Consider the following 24,427-nt stretch of genomic DNA (forward strand, 5'->3'; position numbering starts at 1 on the left):
ATAATATATGTATCATTATGGATTTATAATCAGCTATAATGGGGCGGTCATTTTGGACCGGGAACACATAATGAATTAACATGAAACGAACACAACAAGAGGATTAATTAAGAAGGTTTTGTGAATCTGGGCCCAGGGCCATAAGAAAATATTTAAGATTCATGCCATGAACTGGAACTCCTCAAAACCATCTGCCGCCTTTCCGGAAGGTAAATAATGTAACACTTCCTGGCTTGAAAGAAGTCGCGTGTTTTTAAACTTTTGCACTGACGAACCTACATGGGTTTTTTCCCCCAACGTCTTTGTATTGCTACTACAGCTAATGACCTATGTAGTAGCTTCATATAATTCATATGACGCAATGTTAGTTTGAAATGCCGTTGTAACTTAGTAAGTAACAAGCTTGTTCCTTTCATGACTAGTGTAAGCTGGCTAGCCGGCTAACGTACGCTAGCTACCGCCCGGTAAGTTAGTTCAGGATTTGTTGGCCCCTGCCATGTGTCTCACTCTGTATCGATTAAAACGTAATTTGGCATAGTATATAGCAAGCAAGGCAACGTTGTCCAAAAGGAATTTGTTTTGTTGAGTTCATTGACTTGTGTTAGTTGGTAGTATTCATTGAGACTTAAAAGAACGGTAGTATCAGCTAACGTTAGTCCAACATGGTCTTCTTCACGTGCAATGCGTGTGGTGAATCACTAAAGAAAGCCCAAGTCGAAAAACATGTGAACATGTGCCGTGGATGTGAAATTTTGTCATGCATTGACTGCGGAAAAGACTTTTGGTAAGTGCTTGTGAATGTTTTTTTCCCCTTCTTGCTGTGTTAGGTACATCGCAGTTTGGTTGCTTGCTTTGCATAGCGAACATTGAACCAGTATCTGTCTGTGCGTTTAGACACCTCTAACGCCCAAAAGGCTCAGATTGAAGCTCTCATTCACTAGCTGTGTAAGCGTTAAAATACGTTATTGCATTCATCAAATACTTCGTAAAACACAGATGTAGACTAACAGTGAAATGCTTACTTACGGGACCTTCCAAACTATGCAGAGAAAGAAAGTATACGAAATAATAGAAAGTTAATAACATGTAATAATAAATACACAATGAGTAACGATCACTGGCAATATACACCAGGTATCAAATCAAGCTGTATTTATACAGCACATTTCAGTTATGGAATGCAAAGCAATGTGCCTCACAGGGAAAAAAGCTCTAATATTACCTCCACAACAAACTTAAAATACTTTTAAAAAACGTGACATATGGAAAAGCAAAGCTAAAAAATATTAGTTTTAAGATCTCTTTTAAATATTTCCAGTTTTGTCCCCCCTTAGGTTCTCTTGCAGGTTATTCGAGAGGCTGAGGGCATAGTAACTAAAGGGTGCCTTGTCATGCGTTTTGGTCCTAGGCTTTGGGATAGTTAAAAGGCCAGTGCCAGAGGGACCTACTGGGTGCATAACTTAAAAGCATATCTGACATGTATTGGGTTGCACAGTAGTGGATTGATTAAAAAACCAATAGAAGAATCTTACAATTAATTAAAACTCACAGGCAGCCAGTGAAGAGACCTTAAAACTGGTGTAATGTGTGCTCTCAGTCTGGTATTGGTCAGGGCACTATTATGTCCACTCTAAGGAAATGGGAGACTGTCACAAACACGATGGTGTGTCACGGGACTAGTCTGAAGGTAACCGGTACTGGTTTAAAAAAAACTAATGGAAGTATGAAGGTAGTGTTGTGCTACCCCCCCCCAAAAAGGGTTAAATATGTGTTAAAAAAAATATGTATATATGTGTATATGTTAGAGGTCGACCGATTTTATGATTTTTCAATACCGATACCGATTTATTGGAGGACCAAAAAGGGAGTACTGATTAATCGGACATAAAAAAAATATATATATATTTGTAATAATGACAATTACAACAATACTGAATACTGTCCTGCTCCCAGGCAGACTAAATAACTTTTTTGCCCGCTTTGAGGACAATACAGTGCCACTGACACGGCCTGCAACGAAAACATGCGGTCTCTCCTTCACTGCAGCCGAGGTGAGTAAGACATTTAAACGTGTTAACCCTCGCAAGGCTGCAGGCCCAGACGGCATCCCCAGCCGCGCCCTCAGAGCATGCGCAGACCAGCTGGCCGGTGTGTTTACGGACATATTCAATCAATCCCTATACCAGTCTGCTGTTCCCACATGCTTCAAGAGGGCCACCATTGTTCCTGTTCCCAAGAAAGCTAAGGTAACTGAGCTAAACGACTACCGCCCCGTAGCACTCATTTCCGTCATCATGAAGTGCTTTGAGAGACTAGTCAAGGACCATATCACCTCCACCCTACCTGACACCCTAGACCCACTCCAATTTGCTTACCGCCCAAATAGGTCCACAGACGATGCAATCTCAACCACACTGCACACTGCCCTAACCCATCTGGACAAGAGGAATACCTATGTGAGAATGCTGTTCATTGACTACAGCTCGGCATTCAACACCATAGTACCCTCCAAGACCCTGGGTCTCGACCCCGCCCTGTGCAACTGGGTACTGGACTTCCTGACGGGCCGCCCCCAGGTGGTGAGGGTAGGCAACAACATCTCCTCCCCGCTGATCCTCAACACTGGGGCCCCACAAGGGTGCGTTCTGAGCCCTCTCCTGTACTCCCTGTTCACCCACGACTGCGTGGCCACGCACGCCTCCAACTCAATCATCAAGTTTGTGGACGACACAACAGTGGTAGGCTTGATTACCAACAACGACGAGACGGCCTACAGGGAGGAGGTGAGGGCCCTCGGAGTGTGGTGTCAGGAAAATAACCTCACACTCAACGTCAACAAAACTAAGGAGATGATTGTGGACTTCAGGAAACAGCAGAGGGAACACCCCCCTATCCACATCGATGGAACAGTAGTGGAGAGGGTAGCAAGTTTTAAGTTCCTCGGCATACACATCACAGACAAACTGAATTGGTCCACTCACACAGACAGCATTGTGAAGAAGGCGCAGCAGCGCCTCTTCAACCTCAGGAGGCTGAAGAAATTCGGCTTGTCACCAAAAGCACTCACAAACTTCTACAGATGCACAATCGAGAGCATCCTGGCGGGCTGTATCACCGCCTGGTACGGCAACTGCTCCGCCCTCAACCGTAAGGCTCTCCAGAGGATAGTGAGGTCTGCACAACGCATCACCGGGGGCAAACTACCTGCCCTCCAGGACACCTACACCACCCGATGTCACAGGAAGGCCATAAAGATCATCAAGGACATCAACCACCCGAGCCACTGCCTGTTCACCCCGCTATCATCCAGAAGGCGAGGTCAGTACAGGTGCATCAAAGCTGGGACCGAGAGACTGAAAAACAGCTTCTATCTCAAGGCCATCAGACTGTTAAACAGCCACCACTAACATTGAGTGGCTGCTGCCAACACACTGACACTGACTCAACTCCAGCCACTTTAATAATGGGAATTGATGGGAAATGATGTAAATATATCACTAGCCACTTTAAACAATGCTACCTTATATAATGTTACTTACCCTACATTATTCATCTCATATGCATACGTATATACTGTACTCTATATCATCGACTGTATCCTTATGTAATACATGTATCACTAGCCACTTTAACTATGCCACTTTGTTTACATACTCATCTCATATTAATATACTGTACTCGATACCATCTACTGTATCTTGCCTATGCTGCTCTGTACCATCACTCATTCATATATCCTTATGTACATATTCTTTATCCCCTTACACTGTGTACAAGACAGTAGTTTTGGAATTGTTAGTTAGATTACTTGTTGGTTATTACTGCATTGTCGGAACTTGAAGCACAAGCATTTCGCTACACTCGCATTAACATCTGCTAACCATGTGTATGTGACAAATAAAATTTGATTTGATTTGGAATGAACAACGAACACTTTTATTTTAACTTAATATAATACATAAAATCTTTTTAGTCTCAAATAAATAATTAAACTTGTAAAATTTGGTTTAAATAATGCAAAAACACAGTTGGAGAAGAAAGTAAAAGTGCAATAAGTGCCATGTAAAAAGCTAACGTTTAAGTTCCTTGCTCAGAACATGAAAACAAATGAAAGCTGCTGGTTCCGTTTAACATGAGACTTCAACATTCCAAGGTAAGAAGTTTTAGGTTGTAGTTATTATAGGAATTATAGGACTATTTCTCTCTATACCATTTGTATTTCGTATACCTTTGACTATTGGATGTTCTTATATGCACTATAGTATTTCCAGCCTTATCTCGGGAGTTGATAGGCTTGAAGTCATAAACAGCGCTGTGCTTCAAGCATTGCGAAAAGCTGCTGGTGAACGGAGGAAAGTTTGGTTTGAATGAATGCTTACGAGCCTGCTGCTGTCTACCACCGCTCAGTCAGACTGCTCTATCAAATATCAAATCATAGACTTAATTATAATATATAATCACACAGAAATACGAGACTTAGGTCATTTAATATGGTCGAATCCGGAAACTATCATTTCAAAAATTACGTTTATTCTTTCAGTGAAATACGGAACCGCTCCGTATTTTATTGAACAGGTGACAACCCCAAGTCTAAATATTGCTGTTACATTGCACAACCTTCAATGTTATGTTATAATTATGTAAAATTCTGGCAAATTAATTACGGTCTTTGTTAGGAAGAAATGGTCTTCACACACTGCAGCGAGCCAGGCGACCCAAACTGCTGCATATACCCTGACTCTGCTTACACTGAACGCAAGCGAAGTGACACAATTTCCGGCACCGCATTGATTATATGCAACGCAGGAGAAACTAGATAAACAAACTAGTAATATCATCAACCATGTGTAGTTAACTAGTGATTGTGTTAAGATTGATTGTTTTTTATAAGATAAGTTTAATGCTAGCTAGCACCTTACCTTGGCTCCTTGCTGCACTCACTCGAACTTGCCATGCAGTCTCCTCGTGGAGTTCAATGTAATCGGCCATAATCGGTGTCCAAAAATGCAGATGACCGATTGTTATGAAAACATGAAATTGGCCCTAATTAATCGGCCACTTCGATTAATCGGTCGACCTCTACACCAGATACTGGGAGATTTAATTCAGCAGGACAATAACCTAAAACAGAAGGCCAAATCTACACTGGAGTGATTTTTTTTAAACCCAGATGTGCTTGAAAATGTATGTGAAGAGTTGAATGGTTTTCTATCAATGATCAAGAAATATGACAGGATAATTTAAAAAAAGAATAATGGGCAAGTATTGTACAATCCATGTGTGCAAAGCTCTGAGACTTACCCAGAAAGACTCACAGCTGTAATTGCTACCAAAGGTGATTCTAACGTGTATTATCTCGGGTTCACATTGTCACTATGGGGTGTGTCGTTGGGTGAGGGAAAAAATAAATTGAATCCATTTTGAATTCAGGCTAAAACACAACAAAATAATTGTGGAATAAGTCAAGGGGTATGAATACTTTCTATAGGCACCGTATAACTAGGACTAAACTGATTAGGTATTGGGATAGATACCGGCCATAATTGGAGTAAATGAAGATGGCTGCTTAGTGAAACTCCATATTTTGCGATCAGCAAATGTGTTTTGACATAACACTTGCAGAGCTGGTGAATGGGAGTTTGAATCTGTGCTTTGTCTCAAACACATATACTGGTTCAAGCCAACATCACACGTTGAACAGGTAAATGATTATGATGGGTACATAGCTATTCTATGTCTTCCCCAAACAGGGGAAATGACTACAAGAACCACATCAAATGCATCAGCGAGGATCAGAAGTATGGAGGCAAGGGCTATGAGGCTAAGTCCAACAAAGGGGATGTCAAACAGCAACAATGGATTCAAGTGAGAAATAGATCGTTCATCTGATTTCCCTCTTTTGTTTCTCAGCACTTTGTGGGGTAGATGATTAATGGATGCTATTTTTCCATAGAGGATCCAAGAAGCCATGAACAAACCAGGAATCGGTGCCAAGCTGAAAGATGTTCTAAATCAAGTCAGTTCGTATGACAATGTCCCACGAAAGAAGTCGAAGTTCCAGGTTGGTTAGTTCTATCGTTGCTAAGGATATGATGGTTTGTTTATTGTCAGTGGTGCGTGACTTTGTGCTGGCCCGCAGTGTCCGTTTACTGCTATTTTATGCTTGGCTTGCTGAAATGTTAAATCACTCTGTTGTAATAATGCTGTCACGTGGTGCTCACTCCATCAGAACTGGATGAAGAACAGTCTGAAGATCCACAATCCCACGCTGCATGACCAGGTGTGGGACATCTTTTCAGCAGCAACCAGCAGCGTGAGTATCTCTTAAAGGAAGGGTGTTAACATAATTAGGGTTATTTAGCAAACACTTTTATCTAGGGAAGCACCGACATTACATTTTTTGGCCGATGCCGATATTTTCCTTGCCAAAAACCACAATACCGATACCCAATATTACATTTTTTAGCAACCTTTTAAGCATTCTAAAACAGTTAAATAGTTGAAACACACACACTGCCCAAATTTATGTATGTCCCTATTACCAGTAAAACATAATCAAAACCTATTTCTTTCACTTACTTGCTGTGCTGTTTCGTTGTTCATTTGTTCAGTCGTTTCATTCTCAACCAGGATTTCATCGTACATGTCAAGCAGTGACGTTTCAGCTCTGTCTGTCTGTGGCCTCTTCTGTTGTGGGTCCTCTTCCTCGGTGTGCAATGTCACTGTGTCCTTTTCCATCTTGTCCAACTGTCTGTAACATTTCACGTAAACCCTGTTTCTTGTCTGCATCGAAGTAGCGGTCCTTGTACCTTGCATCGAACATGGTGGCGACACAGTAAAGAGGCTCAGAGAGAATGCCACTGAATCGCTTGTTCACAGCCTCTAGTAGAGTACTTTTGCAAGTTTTAACCACACGGTCTGTGTCTGCAGTTTTGTTGAGCAGGATTTTTAATGCCATGTCAGAGGGTATCACGTCTGCTGCAGATGCAGTTGATGAGCTTATTTCTCGAGTCAGTGGAGCTAGGAGTGTGTTCATGTTTCCAAGGTTCAAACTAGAGGTCGACCGATTATGATTTTTCAACTCCGATACCGATTATTGGAGGACCAAAAAAGCCGACGCCGATTTAAATAAAATAAAAAATGTATTTGTAATAATGACTATTACAACAATACTGAATGAACACTTATTTTAACTTAATATAATGCATCAATAAAATCAATTTAGCCTCAAGTAAATAATGAAACATGTTCATAATGTAAAAACAAAGTGTTGGAGAAGAAAGTAAAAGTGCAATATGTGCCATGTAAGAAATCTAACGTTTAAGTTCCTTGCTCAGAACATGAGAACATATGAAAGCTGGTGGTTCCTTTTAACATGAGTCTTCAATATTCCCAGGTAAGAAGTTTTAGGTTGTAGTTATTATAGGAATTATAGGACTATTTCTCTCTATACCATTTGTATTTCATTAACCTTTGACTATTGGATGTTCTTATAGGCACTTTAGTATTGCCAGTGTAACAGTATAGCTTCCGTCCCTCTCCTCGCTCCTCCCTGGGCTCGATCCAGCAACACAACGACAACAGCCACCCTCGAAGCAGCGTTACCCATGCAGAGCAAGGGGAACAACTACTAGAAGGCTCAGAGCGAGTGACATTTGAAACGCTATTAGCGAGTGCTCACTAGCTAGCCATTTCACTTCGGTTACACGGGCCTCATTTCGGGAGTTGATAGGCTTGAAGTCATAAACAGCGCAATGCTTGACGCACAACGAAGAGCACGAAAGTGCTGTTTGAATGAATTTTTACGTGCCTGCTTCTGCCTACCACCGCTCAGTCAGATACTTAGATAATATCTAGTAATATCATCAACCATGTGCAGTTAACTAGTGAATATGATTGATTTGTTTTTATAAGATAAGTTTAATGCTAGCTAGCAACTTACCTTGGCTTACTGCATTTGAGTGCAACGAGAGAGAGGCAGGTCGTTATTGCGTTGGACTAGTTAACTGTAAGGTTGCAAGATTGGATCCCCCGAGCTGACAAGGTGAAAATATGTAATTCTGCCCCTGAACGAGGCAGTTAACCCACCTTTCCTAGGCCGTCATTGAAAATAAGAATGTGTTCTTAACTAACTTGCCTAGTTAAAGAAAGGTATACAAATATTGTTATTTTTTAAATAATTGTTATGAAAACTTGAAATCGGCCCTAATTAATCGGCCATTCCGATTAATCGGTCGACCTCTAGTTCAAACATGTTCTCAAATGGCAGCAGCGGTATGAGAACCAACACATTCTTGAGCATGCAATACGGCTTTCCTCAGTACTAAATTCTCGTCGACCCACTGTGCTGTCAGACTCAGCAGGCTCATGGGGCTGACGTCGCTGGTCCAAATGTCAGTCGTGAAGCTAATAGCAGTGACGCCCATAGCAAGTAGCTCATGGATGTGCGTTTCAACAATACTGTCTAACTCTGGTAGGGCAACATCCGAAAAATAGCGCCTACTTAGATGTGTGTACCGGGGCTCGAGGTGCTCAACCAGTCGGCGAAAGCCAACATAATCCACGATAGATAACGGTTAATTGTCAAGGGTAATGAATCCCGTTATCTTAGCGTTAATTGATTTTGTCTTTGAATTGTCTCTTTCAAATGACTGCTCGACTTGAACTTGTTTAGTTGTCTGGGGGTGATGCACTTTCAAATGAGTAATTAGGTTTGTGGTATTGACAGATTTCACTTTCTCCCCTCCTCGGGAAATAATAGCATATGGACATTTCGTCATCTTCCTTTGAAACTTTAAAAAAATAGATCCACACAGCAGACGTGGGCTAGGTTAGTCAGCTTTGACATTGGTTTTGCACATCGACGTTAATCTAGACATCAGGCCGATGTTGGCATTTTTAGCTAATATTGTCCGATTCCAATATGCTTACCGATATATCGTGCATTCTGAGGGTGAATGAGCAAGACAAAAGATTTAAGTGCCTTTGAATGGAGTATGGTAGTAGGTGCCAAGCACACCGGTTTATGTGTTGAGAACTGCAACACTGGTGGGTTTTTCACACAACAGTTTCCTGTATGTATCAAGAATGGTCCACCACCCAAAGGACATCCAGCCAACTTGACACAGCTTTGGGGAGCATTGGAGTCAACATGGGCAAGCGTCCCTGTGGAACGCTTTCGACACCTTGTACAATCCATGCCCTGATAAATTGAGGCTGTTCTGAGTGCAAAGGGGGGTGTAACTCAATATTAGGAAGGTGCTCCTAATGTTTTGTACACTCAGTTTATATGATATATAAAACAGAATCAATGTGTATTTTTACAAATCATGTGACGTTAACTAAAGCAATTTATTTAATTTTCATAATTCAAAACAATGTTATATGAATAAACGTTTGATTTTAGCTGGCTCCCGAAGCCCCGAATCAGACAGAAGAACCTAGGCAGTCTGTTGCTGAAAGCAAGACCGAGACTAATGGGAGCCATCAGAATGGCACATCGGATGAGCCACCACCAGAGAAGAAGAAGTTGAACAAGCGTGAGCGCAAAGAGGCAAGACAAAAGAAGAGCGGGAAGAAAGAAAAGAAAGCCCTGGAGAACGGTAGCACCGAGGAGGAGGAAGCAAGCGCAGGCAAACGAAAGGACAAGAAAAGGAAGAGGAGTTCTGAGGAAGATGGGGAGCAAAAAGGCCACGATGCTGGAGGAGAGGTGACCACCAAGAAACGGAAGACCAGTAAAAAGGACAGTTCCGAAGGTATATAACACATTTTCAGGGGGTTCTTTTCTCAAGTGAGTGTGACACTCCGCGTTTCTGCTCTTCTTCACACTTGCTGTTGGAAAATGCACATCAGTCTTTGATTCAGTTTCTTTTTATTCTACCTTCCAGATGACCAAAACACAGAGGCGGCTGAGGAGGAAGCAGAGGGTGCTGCAGGAGAAGCAAGTTCCAAAGGTACCAGTTATTCTGGGAATGTGCTCATTGTCCTGCATAGTTTTCATAGTGAGAAAAGACTTGGGCTCCATCCAAATTCATCAAATTTTTTTCCCGAAGTGTGCACTTGCACATGCCCCTTTCATGGATTGAAAAGCATTGGCAGGAGGGAGTTTTCAACTTTGTTAAATCCATGCCGAGAAGGGTGCACACTTTGAGAGGAGTGGAGAATTGGGACGCACATTGGACTTAGTTCATTACCTCAGTTTTTTACATTTTCAAAATGTTGCCACCAGGGGACAGTGTTGACACATCCCTTTGCTGCAGAGTAGGCCTACATGAATGTGCTTTCAATAATTGTTGGAAACAGTGATTATTAGATATCAGACAAAAGCACCTTAAATTTTAAATTGTCATGCATGTAGTCAGACTCCAGCCACCCAAGTCATAGACTTCTCTCTACTACCGCACATCAAGCGGTACTGGAGCGCCAACTCTGTGACCCAAAAGGCACCTGAACAGCTTCCAAGCAGTAAGACTGCTAAACAGTTCATCAAATGGCTACAATTTACATTGACCCTCCCCCTCTTATTTATTTCTTTATCTTAGTTGTTTTACATTGACTCCATTGCACTGGATAAATGCACATTCACTAAGGACACTTACTACACACTCATTGACACTCCAACACACACACTACACACGCTTACACACACAAAACACACTCATATTGACGCCACACTCACACATACACTTTCACACTTCACATATGCTGCTGATACTCTGTTTATTATATATCCTAGTCACTTTTACCCCTAACCACATGTACAGTGCATCAGGAAAGTATTCAGACCCCTTCCCTTTTTTTTCACATTTTGTTACATTATAGCCTTATTCTAAAATGGATTAAATGCATTTTTTTCCTCATCAATCTACACACAATACCCAATGGCAAAGTGAGAACAGGTGTAGAAATTTTATCAAATGCATAAGAAAAAGAAATGGATACCTTATTGACATAAATATTCAGACCCTTCGCTATGAGACAAGAAATTGAGCTCCGGTGCATCCTGTTTCCATTGATCATCCTTGAGATGTTTCTACAACTTGATTGGAGTCCACCTATGGTGAATTCAATCGTTTGGACATGATTTGGAAAGGCACACACCTGTCTATATAAAGTCCCACAGTTGACAGTGCATGTCAGAGCAAAAACCAAGCCATGAGGTTGAAGGAATTGTCTGTAGAGCTTCGAGACAGGATTGTGTTGAGGCACAGATCTGGGGAAGGGTACCAAAAAATGTTGGCAGCATTGAAGGTCCCGAAGAACACGGTGGCCTCCATCATTCTTAAATGGAAGAAGTTTGGAACAACCAAGACTCTTCCTAGATCTGGCCGCCGGGCCAAATTCAGCAATCGGGGGAGAAGGGAGGTGACCAAGAACACGATGGTCACTCTGGCAGATCGCCGGAGTTCCTCTGTGGAGATGGGAGAACCTTCCAGAAAGACAACCATCTTTGCAGCACTCCACCAATCAGGCCTTTATGGTGGAGTGGCCAAACGGAAGCCAATCCTCAGTAAAAGGCACATGACAGCCTGCTTGGAGTTTGCCAAAAGGCACCTAATGTACTCGGGCCATGAGAAACAAGATTCTCTGGTCAGATGAAACCAAGATTAAACTCTTTGGCTTGAATGCCAATCGTCACATCTGGAGGAAAACTGGCACCCTCCCTACGGTGAAGCATGGTGGTGGCAGAATAATGCTGTGGGGATGTTTTTCCACAGCAGCAACTGGGAGACTAGTTAGGATCGAGAGAAAGATGAACGTAGCAAAGTACAGAGATCCTTGATGAAAACCTGCTCCAGAGTGCTCAGGACCTCAGACTGGGGTGAAGGTTCACCTTCCAACAGGACAATGAACCTAAGCACATAGCCAAGACAACACAGGAGTGGCTTCGGGACAAGTCTCAATGTCCTTGAGGGGCCCAGCCAGAGCCCAGACTTGAAGTCGATCAAACGTCTCTGGAGAGACCCGAAAATAGCTTGTGCAGCGACGCTCTAACCTGACAGAGCTTGATAGGATGTGCAGAGAAGAATGGGAGAAACTCCTCAACTGGTGTGCCAAGCTTGTAGCGTCATACCCAAGACGATGTGTGGCTGTAATCGCTGCCAAAAGTGCTTTAAGAAAGTACTGAGTAAAGGATCTGAATACTTAGATTTCGTTTTTTTTGTGCAAAAACTTCTAAAAGCCTGTTTTTACTTTGTCATTATGGGGTATTGTAGTAGATTGATGAGGGGAAAAGGTAAAATGTAATCAATTTTAGAATAAGGCTATAACGTAACAAAATGTGGAAAAAGAGAAGGGGTCTGAATACTTTCCTAATGCACTGTAAATACTGTACCTCAACTCCCTCGTACCCCTACACCCCTTGACTCTGTACTGGTACACTTTGCATATAGCGTCTTTATTGTTTTTGTGCTACTATTTCCTTTTTTATTTAGCAAATATTTGTCTTACTTTTTAACGCTGCACTGTTGGGAATGGGCTCGTAAGACAGCATGTAACTGTGAAGTCTACACCTGTTCTAGTTGGCGCATGTGTTTAATACAATTTGATTAGTCATGATCAGCTAATGCTCTTGTTTGACTTCCAGGCAAGTTCAATTGGAAAGGAACGATAAAGGCAGTCTTAAAACAATCTCCTGAAGAAGGACTTGCGGTGAAAAAACTCAGGAAGAAGGTATGTTCATCTGAATCAGACATCTATGAATATTGTGCGTCACACAAGATAGTTATAGGTCAGCTTTTCTGGCATCTCACTTTTATTTGTACATTTGATCAAATATAGTTCATACATACTACTGGAGCAGCATGTTTTACCATTTTATATTATGCCTGTAAGGCTAGAATAGTGATATGACATGGTCATGATTGTAATGGTCACTGTTTTCACTAATGGCACAATTCATTTTTCCTTCCAGGTTTTGTCAGCTTACTACTCATTCAGCGGAGAGGGGAATTTCAAATCAGAAGAGGAGCTGCTTGCACTCTTCAACAAGAAGATTAAAGGCAACCCCAAGTTTAGAGAATTAAAAGACAAAGTTAGACTTGTGAAGTAGATCATGAATTCCAGCATGGCTGTTTTAACAACTCACCGTCGTCTTCAGTGGTATGCGTGTCATCTGAAAGATTAAATCATTTTTCAACACCAAGTCATAACCCTTTACTGACTTTTAATTGGACACCAATGTTGTCTTGTTTCTTTAAGACTAGAAACAATGCAGGCTTTAGTGTAAAGAGCCACTGAACATGCCAATTTGCACATGTTTTTCTGTTGCTCATTAGGAAAATGAGATTTCACTCTTGGAGGTGTGTTTCCTGAAAAATTCCACGTTTGGTTAATGATGTTTGTCCCCTATGAGACACTAGCCTATTTCATGTCCTCAAAATCCCCAGAAATAATCTATAACTCAAGAACTCCGTAATAAATGTTAACGCTTTTGCCGAGGATGTTTTAGTTCAGCAAATTTACATTTAACTAAGGGGTTTGGTGCAGTATTTCTGAAGTTAGAAAATATGAGACATGTTGTCTTATGTAAAGAAAGTCAGAGCTGCTGGGCAGGTCTGCCTCACTGTCTATGCTATTGGTTAAAGCGCAATCACCGCAGCTGGTCATCCCATGTTAGTGGGAAAATGGACATTGTCAAATCAGCACCCAACCTTAATTTACCCATTGTGACGTACGGATGTTCCAAACTCTTTTGGACATGACTGACTATTTAATATGTGATTATTTACACTGTAGTCAATTCTGACACTAGAGTAACTGTTTCTGACTCATATCCATGCCAAATAGGCTGTTTTCAAGGGGATTTGTTGCTTTTTAAAGGCAGTCGCTCTGTTTGCAACATGTTCATTTGAATAGAGACACTTGTTTAATGATTGGTGTGAACGGACCTAATGAGTGTTCTGTAAAAGCAAGACTGACAAATGGAGGTGGTTTAGAAGCACTAGTGTGATAAGGGCTTACCAAGAAAAACTTCCAAACAGACTTATTCGAGACAAAGAAGTTGGAGCACTTAACAAAAAAGGCAGAGATTAATTAGTTGAATTATTCCTTTTGGAGGTTTTTCTTGGTTAGCCCATTCGATGGATGTTTGTCATTGTTGTCTAACACCCCTCCTATTTTCCTGTTTGCGTTAGTGCGGAGGCCCACCTGGACTCACCCCAGGCTAATACTTAGGCTTTAGTTCAGCAAGATAAACACTGTCTTGTTGCATGCTTTGTTTAATCGTTTGCATCCTATTAATTGAGCAATAAGAATTTACAAAAATTATTTTCATGTGCCTTAGGGTTAATAGTGGTTGTGGAGGATACTGGCTCTTTCACATTCCAACCCACAGTACGGCTGTGAAACGGTACCTTATCTCTGGGATTGGATGTGGAAGGGGAGGGGTGCACCTGAGGTGAATTTGACTCTCACACGGGACGGGGCTAATGCACATTCCTCGGCACCCAGAACGGGGTTCATTTGGCCGGGTACACAGAAGCGCCATAGAATCAAGACATTGGTGTCAGCCTCAGGTGAAGTTTTAATGCTGTCTGATTTCCACCACTCAAATGTTACCTGCATACACACACTCACTGCACACAAACACCCACGGCCACAGTCACTAGGAGATGCTGGAGGAAATATCCTCAGCTTTATGAAGCTCCTGCTAATCCTTCCGAGTTTAACACTGATCCTCATTCATCGCTGCGCTTACCTGTAATTATATATTGCATACTTTGGGTATTAGCAAAGCTGTTACTCAAGTTTGCAAGTATTAAAATTGTGTTTTCTGGCCAGTATTGGGGTTCAAGCTCACATTTTTTTTATTGTTTTTCAGTGCAGACCTTAAATAATACTCCAAAGCATAAATGTCATTGCACGAATAGTCTTTATTTCACTAAATTTGAACATGGTCATAAAGAGCACATCTTTAACTTCTTAATAAATATGTTTCCCATCTCAAGAGGTTTGAACTTGTTAAAACATCTCTAGCCATCTATATGGGTAACAGAGTTGACATGTTATGCTCAGCGCACTCAGTTTTCCACCACAAAACACCAGGAAATTGGAAAAAAAGAGTAGAACCACCTCACCTGCTTTTTATACTGTAATTTGACTATTAGATGTTCAATATGTTTAAAATAAAAAGATTAAGGAATAGTTTTACTTCAGTTCGTGTTAGAGGGTTGACATTAAACCGGAGGGACAGATGTAAATTAATCAATAATCACATTAAATAAGTAAAAATCTTCAGAAATGACATTCCCAAAGCAACAAAATAACTAGGGCTTTCCACTGATGGTGAAAACCGGGGAGAACCTTGGTGTTAAGTTGGTTAAATTATTCCTAGAAGTTGGACAAATATGACCAGACATGCTGAAACAGGGATCTTCAGATAAAACAAATGGTTTAGTTAGAGCATAGATGGGTTATCCAATTGTTAATAAATAAATAAAAATTAAGACAAATTTACACTTATTTGTCTAAAGAACTTAAAAGGCACTATTTGTGGAGCGACCGACAAGACCTCGCATGATATTGGCTTTGAACATTTCAAGAATACTGCTTTCTCAAGCTGTCAGTATTGATCCAAGTAATAGTACTGAAACATGATTACAAATCAAATTTTATTTGTCACATACACATGGTTAGCAGATGTTAATACGAGTGTAGCGAAATGCTTGTGCTTCTAGTTCCGACCATGCAGTAATATCTAACAAGTAATCTAACCTAACAATTTCACAACTACCGTATACACACCACGAGTGTATAAGAATATGTACATAAAAATATATGAATGAGTGATGGCCGAACAGCATAGGCAATATGCAGTAGATGGAATAGAGTACAGTATATACATATGAGATGAGTAATGTAGGGTATGAAAACATTATATAAATTGGCATTGTTTAAAGTGGCTAGTGATACATTTAATTACATCAAGATGGCATGATGCAGTAGATGGTATAGAGTAAAGTATATACATATGACATGAGTAATGTAGGGTATGTAAACATTATATAAAGTGGCATTGTTTAAAGTGGCTAGTGATACATTTATTACATACATTTTTCCATTATTAAAGTGGCTAGAGTTGAGTCAGTATGTTGGCAGCAGCCACTCAATGTTATTGATGGCTGTTTAACAGTCTGATGGCCTTGAGATAGAAGCTGTTTTGATGCACCTGTACTGAACTCGCCTTCTGGATGATAGCGGGGTGAACAGGCAGTGGCTCGGGTGGTTGTTGTCCTTGATGATCTTTTTGGCCTTCCTGTTACATTGGGTGGTGTAGGTATCCTGGAGGGCAGGTAGTTTGCCCGCAGTGATGCGTTGTGTAGACCTCACTACCCTCTGGAGAGCCTTACGGTTATGTGCAGAGCAGTTGCCGTACCAGGCGGTGATACAGCCCGACAGGATGCTCTCGATTGTGCATCTGTAAAAGTTTGTGAGTGTTTTTGGTAACAAGCCGAATTTCTTCAGCCTCCTGAGGTTGAAGAGGCCCTGCTGCGCCTTCTTCACCACGCTGTCTGTGTGGGTGGACCATTTCAGTTTGTCCGTGGTGTGTACGCCGAGGAACTTAACTTTCCACCCTCTCCACTACTGTCCCGTCAATGTGGATAGGGGGGCGCTCCCTCTGCTGTTTCCTGAAGTCCACTATCATCTCCTTTATTTCATTGACATTGAGTGTGAGGTTATTTTCCGAGGTCCCTCACCTCCTCCCTGTAGGCCGTCTCGTTGTTGTTGGTAATCAAGCCTACAACTGTAGTGTCGTCTGCAAACTTGATGATTGAGTTGGAGGCGTGCATGGCCACCCAGTCGTGGGTGAACAGGGAGTACAGGAGAGGGCTGAGAACACACCCTTGTGGGTTTTGAGGATCAGCTGGTTGGAGATGTTGTTACCTACCCTCACCACCTGGGGGCGGCCCGTCAGGAAGTCCAGGATCCAGTTGCTCAGGGCCGGGTCGAGACCCAGGGTCTCGAACTTAATGACGAGTTTGGAGGATACTGTGGTGTTAAATCCTGAGCTATAATCGATGAACAGAATCCTTACATAGGTATTCCTCTTGTCCAGATGGGTTAGGGCATACAAATAGATTTGCATGTAATATCGCGACACGGGTTATCTAGCCAATTTAGTGAACTGGCCACCAGAGGCAGCACCTTCAACCTTTTTAAATATACAAACATATTCATACAATATTCATGAATAGATTTCACTGGAGCTACAAAAACCAGTGAGGTGCTCAGATGAATTTCAAATGTTCACTTGAATCTCATACATCCTCGAACGGCAGCTGGCATCTACTGTGCATGTTTATCAAGCTACGCTGTGGTAGTGTCATTATGGGGAAACAACCTGAAAACAACTCGGGTGTGTCACTACCCATAAGCTGATGAGTGATGGACTTACCCAGTAGCACACTATGTTACTAAGAGAGACAAATGTAAAGTTATTTTGAAAGGCTAAGCAAACAAAAGCAATGCCTGAGTAACAAATGAGTTGCATAACTGACATGGAGAAACAGAAAGACAACAAGCCAGAGACAATAGGGACTTACCTAAATGAGTGTTACAAAATATCTTGCCATAATTACCATATTTTAGCTGCTGTCAACATTCACATTTGACTGCAGTCAAGGAAACATGCCAAATTGGAGTAATGTAAACCAAACTAAAAAATGCACTTAACTGAAAGCCCATATAAATAGTTAAATATAATGTATGTCAACATCAGTTGAGACAAGTTTCAATTTTTTTTTGATAAGGCATCAAAAAGCATAATTGCACTCACAGATACAAATCCCACCTGGGAATTGGACAAGACTTAAGTTGTTGTTCAGTGTAGAATTCAGGCCAAGTAGCCTGTATGTAAAAGTATACTTTTTTTTAAACTAGGCAAGTCAGTTAAGAACAAATTCTTATTCACAATGATGGCCTAGGAACAGTAATTTAACTGCCTTGTTCAGGGGCAGAATGACAAATTTGTACCTTGTCAGCTCTGGGATTCGATCTAGCAACCTTTCGGTTACTGGCCCAACACTAACCACTAGGCTACCTGCCACCCCAAAATACATAACAGATAAGCTTCCATACCTGCCACTGAGAATACAGTACTGTATTTCCCAATTAAGTGTGCGATGAGCAGGTTTTTCTCCACACTTGGATTCATCACCCTAGGTAGACATTTCTGCAGTCTGTCTTTTAAATACTTTTCTTAACATACTATTCAATGTCATATTGTGAAATGTAGGCTATAGGCATACCCATTCAGATTAAACCTAAAGTTAGTGCTGGGCTAAAAAGCATGCTCAATGGAGAATCTCCATTGAAAGCTTTTTAGTCCAGGACGAGGCTTCATCTTTGTCTTGGAAACTAGCCCTTAATAAATCAAGCTTCATTTTTTTTTTACATCATTCCAATTTGGATTTGAGACTGGATCTCTAGGTAGCCTCTCAGCAAGCACACGTAAAGATACATTTTTTTATTTGTATGAACCATGTTATTAGTCTGTGATTTGTGCATTTTTTAAGTCCAACACTGTAAAAACAAATACATTGCAAGTACAACAGAGTACACACTGACTGGCATACACTAACAAAACAATTGTCTACAATATCCAGTCAATATTGATACTGCCTTGTCCCACTGAAGCATGGCATTAATGAAACATTTTCTATAATTGATTCGGTCATGTCTAAAAAGCCCCTTATGAAAACAAGAGTGCAGTATAACTGCAGTATGCTGCAAATGCTATGTTTGTTTTTCTGTGCGACTGCGGCTCACAGTGCAGTATAACTGCAGTTCATTTGCAGTACACTGCAGTTATTCTGCAATTACTGCATCCAAAATACCATAAACGACTGCAGTTACTGCACTTTAACTACAATATTTTTTTGTAATGGAGGTAATACAGCTTATTTCAAATTGACATCAAAAGTTTTTTTTTTTTAAACAGAAAATTCTCCTTTTAGCTAACCCTTTTCCTAAACATCTACTTTCAATCTCCTAACCTGCTGTGTAAATTATCCTAACCTATTACGAAAAATATATTCTGACAAACTGTATCCTTTCTAGTCATAACCAATTGATTCCCCCAGAGAGAAAGAAGAGAAGTGAGAGGGTTCACCAAATCTGTCAACGAAAATAAGGCCACGAAATTATGATTTTTTTTTAATGGAGTTCAATGAGTGTCAAATTTGGTCAACAAAAAATGTAATTGCTATTACTATGTGAGGCTTATTGATCGAATATACGTTTCATAATGTTTAGATTGTTACCAATGCACTGATATGGCATTTCTGCAACTTAAAAAAATGACTTGCCTGTATTCCATCTTTGAGGACATGTATTTCCATTGTTAAAGAGGTCACTCAACTATCTTGTCAATAAAGCTCGCCAGCTTGTAGTCCTAAAAAACGGAAATTAGTTAGCGTTTTCTACTTCTGGCTTGTTAGCCATTCCTATGAATGAGGAAATTATTGGGGTTTTGGTATATACGCAGTAAATTAGGTATGAGGTTAACACAGGCTTAGGATATCTTATACGTTTTGTTCTATGGGATAATATCAGTCAGTTAACATGACCTTTATGAATTATAAAGCCTTTATGTGCTCAAAGTAAGTCAGTTGCTAACGAGTCGCTAACTGTCAGAGTCGCTAATGAGTTGCTAACTGCCACAATGTATTTATGCACTTTTGTAGATCACTTGCTCTGACCCAAATTATAAAAGATCCCACCAGGATATGTGAAAAAGTGCAAAGTACGATTGACTTAATATTTTTGTCTGATAAATCTAAAATATCACAGAGTGGAGTAATCGTATATGGAATCAGTGATCATTTTATTACATTTTGCACAGGGAGGATTTTTAAGGATATATTTAAGTGTCACAAAATCGTTAGACTCAGAGGACTCAAAAAATACTGTGTTGAAAAGTTTAGGGAGGAAGTGGGTAAAATTGACTGGTCACCTGTGCTAGATAGTGTAGGGGTAGACAGTGCCTGGGAAGTATTTAAATGTAGATTCTTTGATGTGGTGAATGTGATGGCTCCCATTAGACGGTTCAGGGTAAAGCAGAGATCTAGCACTTGGTTTAATCATGAGATTCTAGAATCTATCCAAGCAAGGAATAAGGCCTTTAAAAATTGAAGAACTCTCAAGAGCAGCATGATTTTGTCCTATATAAACATCACAGAAATTAAGCACAGAGCAGGATGGATGAGGCTAAGAGGGGTTACTTTGTTGAGAAAATAATTGAGAAAAATTACCCTAAAAAGCTTTGGAAATCGTTTATGGAACTAGGCTGTAGTAGTACTACCAAAAACAAACTAAACAGTATTGGACTGAACATCAAGGGGGAGATGGTATATGAAAAAGCAGAGGTTGCCAATTAATTCAACTATTTTTTTTACTTCTGTTGCCAGCAACCTGGTTAGCAAGCTGCCCACCAGTTCTGGTCTGTATGGAAGCAACCAAGTCAAGAAGTATTATGTAGAGTTAGGGGTTCAGCCAAACTCTTTTTCTTTTGCAAAGGTAGAAACAGCCAAAATAGTCTGTATGCTTGCAGAGCTTAAATGCTCCAAAGCCACAGGCCTGGATAATATTCCTGCACGGTTTCTTATAGATTCTGCTGAGCAAATTGGCTCTTGTATTACGCATATCGTTAATCTCTCTCTTGAACAAGATAAAGATATAAAGATATAAAACTGTATTTTTTTGTGAAGAATCAACAACAAGTGGGACACAATCATGAAGTGGAACGACATTTATTGGATATTTCAAACTTTTTTAACAAATCAAAAACTGAAAAATTGGGAGTGCAAAATTATTCAGCCCCCTTAAGTTAATACTTTGTAGCGCCACCTTTTGCTGCGATTACAGCTGTAAGTCGCTTGGGGTATGTCTCTATCAGTTTTGCACATCGAGAGACTGACATTTTTTCCCATTCCTCCTTGCAAAACAGCTCGAGCTCAGTGAGGTTGGATGGAGAGCATTTGTGAACAGCAGTTTTCAGTTCTTTCCACAGATTCTCGATTGGATTCAGGTCTGGACTTTGACTTGACCATTCTAAAACCTGGATATGTTTATATTTGAACCATTCCATTGTAGATTTTGCTTTATGTTTTGGATCATTGTCTTGTTGGAAGACAAATCTCCGTCCCAGTCTCAGGTCTTTTGCAGACTCCATCAGGTTTTCTTCCAGAATGGTCCTGTATTTGGCTCCATCCATCTTCCCATCAATTTTAACCATCTTTCCTGTCCCTGCTGAAGAAAAGCAGGCCCAAACCATGATGCTGCCACCACCATGTTTGACAGTGGGAATGGTGTGTTCAGCTGTGTTGCTTTTAGGCCAAACATAACGTTTTGCATTGTTGCCAAAAAGTTAAATTTTGGTTTCATCTGACCCATGTTTGGTGTGTCTCCCAGGTGGCTTGTGGCAAACTTTAAACGACACTTTTTATGGATATCTTTAAGAAATGGCTTTCTTCTTGCCACTCTTCCATAAAGGCCAGATTTGTGCAATATACGACTGATTGTTGTCCTATGGACAGAGTCTCCCACCTCAGCTGTAGATCTCTGCAGTTCATCCAGAGTGATCATGGGCCTCTTGGCTGCACCTCTGATCAGTCTTCTCCTTGTATGAGCTGAAAGTTTAGAGGGACGGCCAGGTCTTGGTAGATTTGCAGTGGTCTGATACTCCTTCCATTTCAATATTATCGCTTGCACAGTGCTCCTTGGGATGTTTAAAGCTTGGGAAATCTTTTTGTATCCAAATCCGGCTTTAAACTTCTTCACAACAGTATCTCGGACCTGCCTGGTGTGTTCCTTGTTCTTCATGATGCTCTCTGCGCTTTTAACGGACCTCTGAGACTATCACAGTGCAGGTGCATTTATACGGAGACTTGATTACACACAGGTGGATTGTATTTATCATCATTAGTCATTTAGGTCAACATTGGATCATTCAGAGATCCTCACTGAACTTCTGGAGAGAGTTTGCTACACTGGAAGTAAAGGGGCTGAATAATTTTGCACACCCAATTTTTCAGTTTTTGATTTGTTAAAAAAGTTTGAAATATCCAATAAATGTCGTTCCACTTCATGATTGTGTCCCACTTGTTGTTGATTCTTCACAAAAAAATACAGTTTCATATCTTTATGTTTGAAGCCTGAAATGTGGCAAAAGGTCGCAAAGTTCAAGGGGGCCGAATACTTTCGCAAGGCACTGTACCTTTCCCAGGGACATGAAATAAGCTAAAGTTATACCTCTATATAAGGGGATAAAGTCTGACCCTGGGAATTATAGGCCTGTCTCTATCCTCTGTGTAACATCAAAGCTCCTGGAAAGAGTTGTACATGAGCAAATGTATGAATATGTTAACAAACAGGGTCTAATGTATGATTTTCGGTCGGGTTTTAGAAAAACATACTCCACTGATTCGCGTCTACTTTACTTGACTGACTTCATCAGGAAAGAGATTGATGAGGGAAATCTGTGGAATGGTACTGCTTGACCTACAGAAGGCCTTTGATACAGTTAACCACTGTCTCCTAATGTCCAGACTGGAGGCACTGGGGTTAAGCAGTATCCCTCTAGGCTGGGTAAAGTCCTATTTATCAGGAAGGGAGCAAGTAGTAGAGGTTAATGGTTCACTGTCTCAGGCAAAACCAAAGAGTTGTGGCGTTCCGCAGGGGAGCGGGCTTGGGCCTCTGCTGTTTTTATTGTATATTAATGATATGAAAGATGCTGTTCTTGCCGTATTTTTCTTTATGCGGATACACTCTACACTTTTGGTGTCTCACAAAAGTAAAACTATGTTGGAGAGCATACTTAGCACAGAGCTTACTAACATTAGCCAATGGCTTGGAGATAATAAGATATCTCTGCACTTAGGGAAAACTGAAGCAGTTATTTTTGGATCCAGACCTAAATTGTGTACGTCGTCTGAAATCAGAGTGGAGTTAGAGGGTGAGGTGCTGACTACTAAAACCTCTGTAAGCTACTTGGGATGTATCCTTGATGGAAGCTTGGGTGGTGTGAGCATGGCCAATAAAGTGCTAGGAAAGGTTATTGCCAGGACTAAGTTTTTGGCTAGAAAGTCCAAGCTGCTTGATAATGACTCCATTAAAGTGCTAGCTACTGACCTCTTTCAATGCCATTTTGACTATGCTAGTACTTCCTGGTTTGGGGGCTTAACTAAATGTATTAAGGGGAAGCTCCAGATTCCCCAGAATAAGCTGATCAGGGTAGTATTGAAGGTGAGTCTACGTACTCACATAGGCAGGAGCTGCTTTCAGGAAGTAAACTGGCTGCCTGTTGAGGCTAGGGTGTCCCAGATTCGACTAGGTTTGATTTACAGGAGTATTTATGGTTCTGCGCCCAGATATCGAAGTGATTACTTTCCTCATGTTAGGGATGCACACAATCACAGCACCAGATCAGGTGTTGCTGATATACAGGTTCAGGAGTAATGCTGGGAAAGGTACTTTCTTGTATACTGGAGCCTCAGAATGGAATGAGTTGCCTCTGCCCATAAAAACAACTTCCTCTCTGGGCAGCTTTAAAAATAAAGTAAAAATATGTTTGATGTCTTCTGTGCCCATGTGAATAACCCCTATGATGTAACTGGAATGATGAGATACAGTTGAAGTCTGAAGTTTACATACACTTAGGTTGAAGTCATTAAAACTTGTTTTTCAACCACACCACACATTTCTTGTTAACAAACTATAGTTTTGGCAAGTCGGTTAGGACATCTACTTTGTGCATGACACAGATCATTTTTACAAAAATTGTCTACAGACATATTATTTCACTTACAATTCACTGTATCACAATTCCAGTGGTTCAGAAGTTTACATACACTAAGTTGGCTGTGCATTTAAACAGCTTGGAAAATTCCAGAAATTGATGTCATGGCTTTAGAAGCTTCTCATAGGCTAATTGACATAATTTGAGTTAATTGGAGGTGTACCTGTGGATGTATTTCAAGCCCTACCTTCAAACTCAGTGCCTCTTTGCTTGACATCATGGGAAAATCAGAATACATTAACCTCTGTAGACCTCTGGTTCATCCTTGGGAGCAATTTCCAAATGCCTAAAGGTACCACGTTCATCTGTACAAACAATAGTACGCAAGTATAAACACCATGGGACCACACAGCCATCATACCACTCAGGAAGGAGACGCGTTCTGTCTCCTAGAGATGAACGTACTTTGGTGCGAAAAGTGCAAATCAATCTCAGAAAAACATGCAAAGGACCTTGTGAAGATGCTGGAGGAAACAGGTACAAAAGTATCTATATCCACGGTAAAACGAGTCCTTTATCGACATAACCTGAAAGGCCGCTCAGCAAGGAAGAAGCCACTGCTCCAAAACCGCCATAAATGATGAAACAAAAATACAACTGTTTTGCCATAATGACCATAGTTATGTTTGA

General features: G+C 40.8%; 1 protein-coding gene across 1 annotated transcript; it reads left to right on the forward strand.

Annotated features, from left to right (window-relative positions):
* The first annotated feature begins 429 nt into the window (after nucleotides 1–429).
* lyar (Ly1 antibody reactive homolog (mouse)) lies at nucleotides 430–13,144 on the forward strand. Its single transcript, XM_021568629.3, has 8 exons — nucleotides 430–784; nucleotides 5,751–5,865; nucleotides 5,954–6,061; nucleotides 6,230–6,313; nucleotides 9,407–9,755; nucleotides 9,888–9,953; nucleotides 12,587–12,672; nucleotides 12,914–13,144. The coding sequence occupies exons 1-8, from the start codon at nucleotides 663–665 to the stop codon at nucleotides 13,049–13,051; spliced, it is 1,068 nt and encodes a 355-aa protein (XP_021424304.1). The 5' UTR covers nucleotides 430–662; the 3' UTR covers nucleotides 13,052–13,144.
* The last annotated feature ends 11,283 nt before the right edge of the window (nucleotides 13,145–24,427 follow it).

This window comes from Oncorhynchus mykiss, chromosome 17, assembly GCF_057628025.1.
Source record: "Oncorhynchus mykiss isolate SJ-2025 chromosome 17, ASM5762802v1, whole genome shotgun sequence".
NCBI classification, from domain to species: Eukaryota; Metazoa; Chordata; class Actinopteri; order Salmoniformes; family Salmonidae; genus Oncorhynchus; species Oncorhynchus mykiss.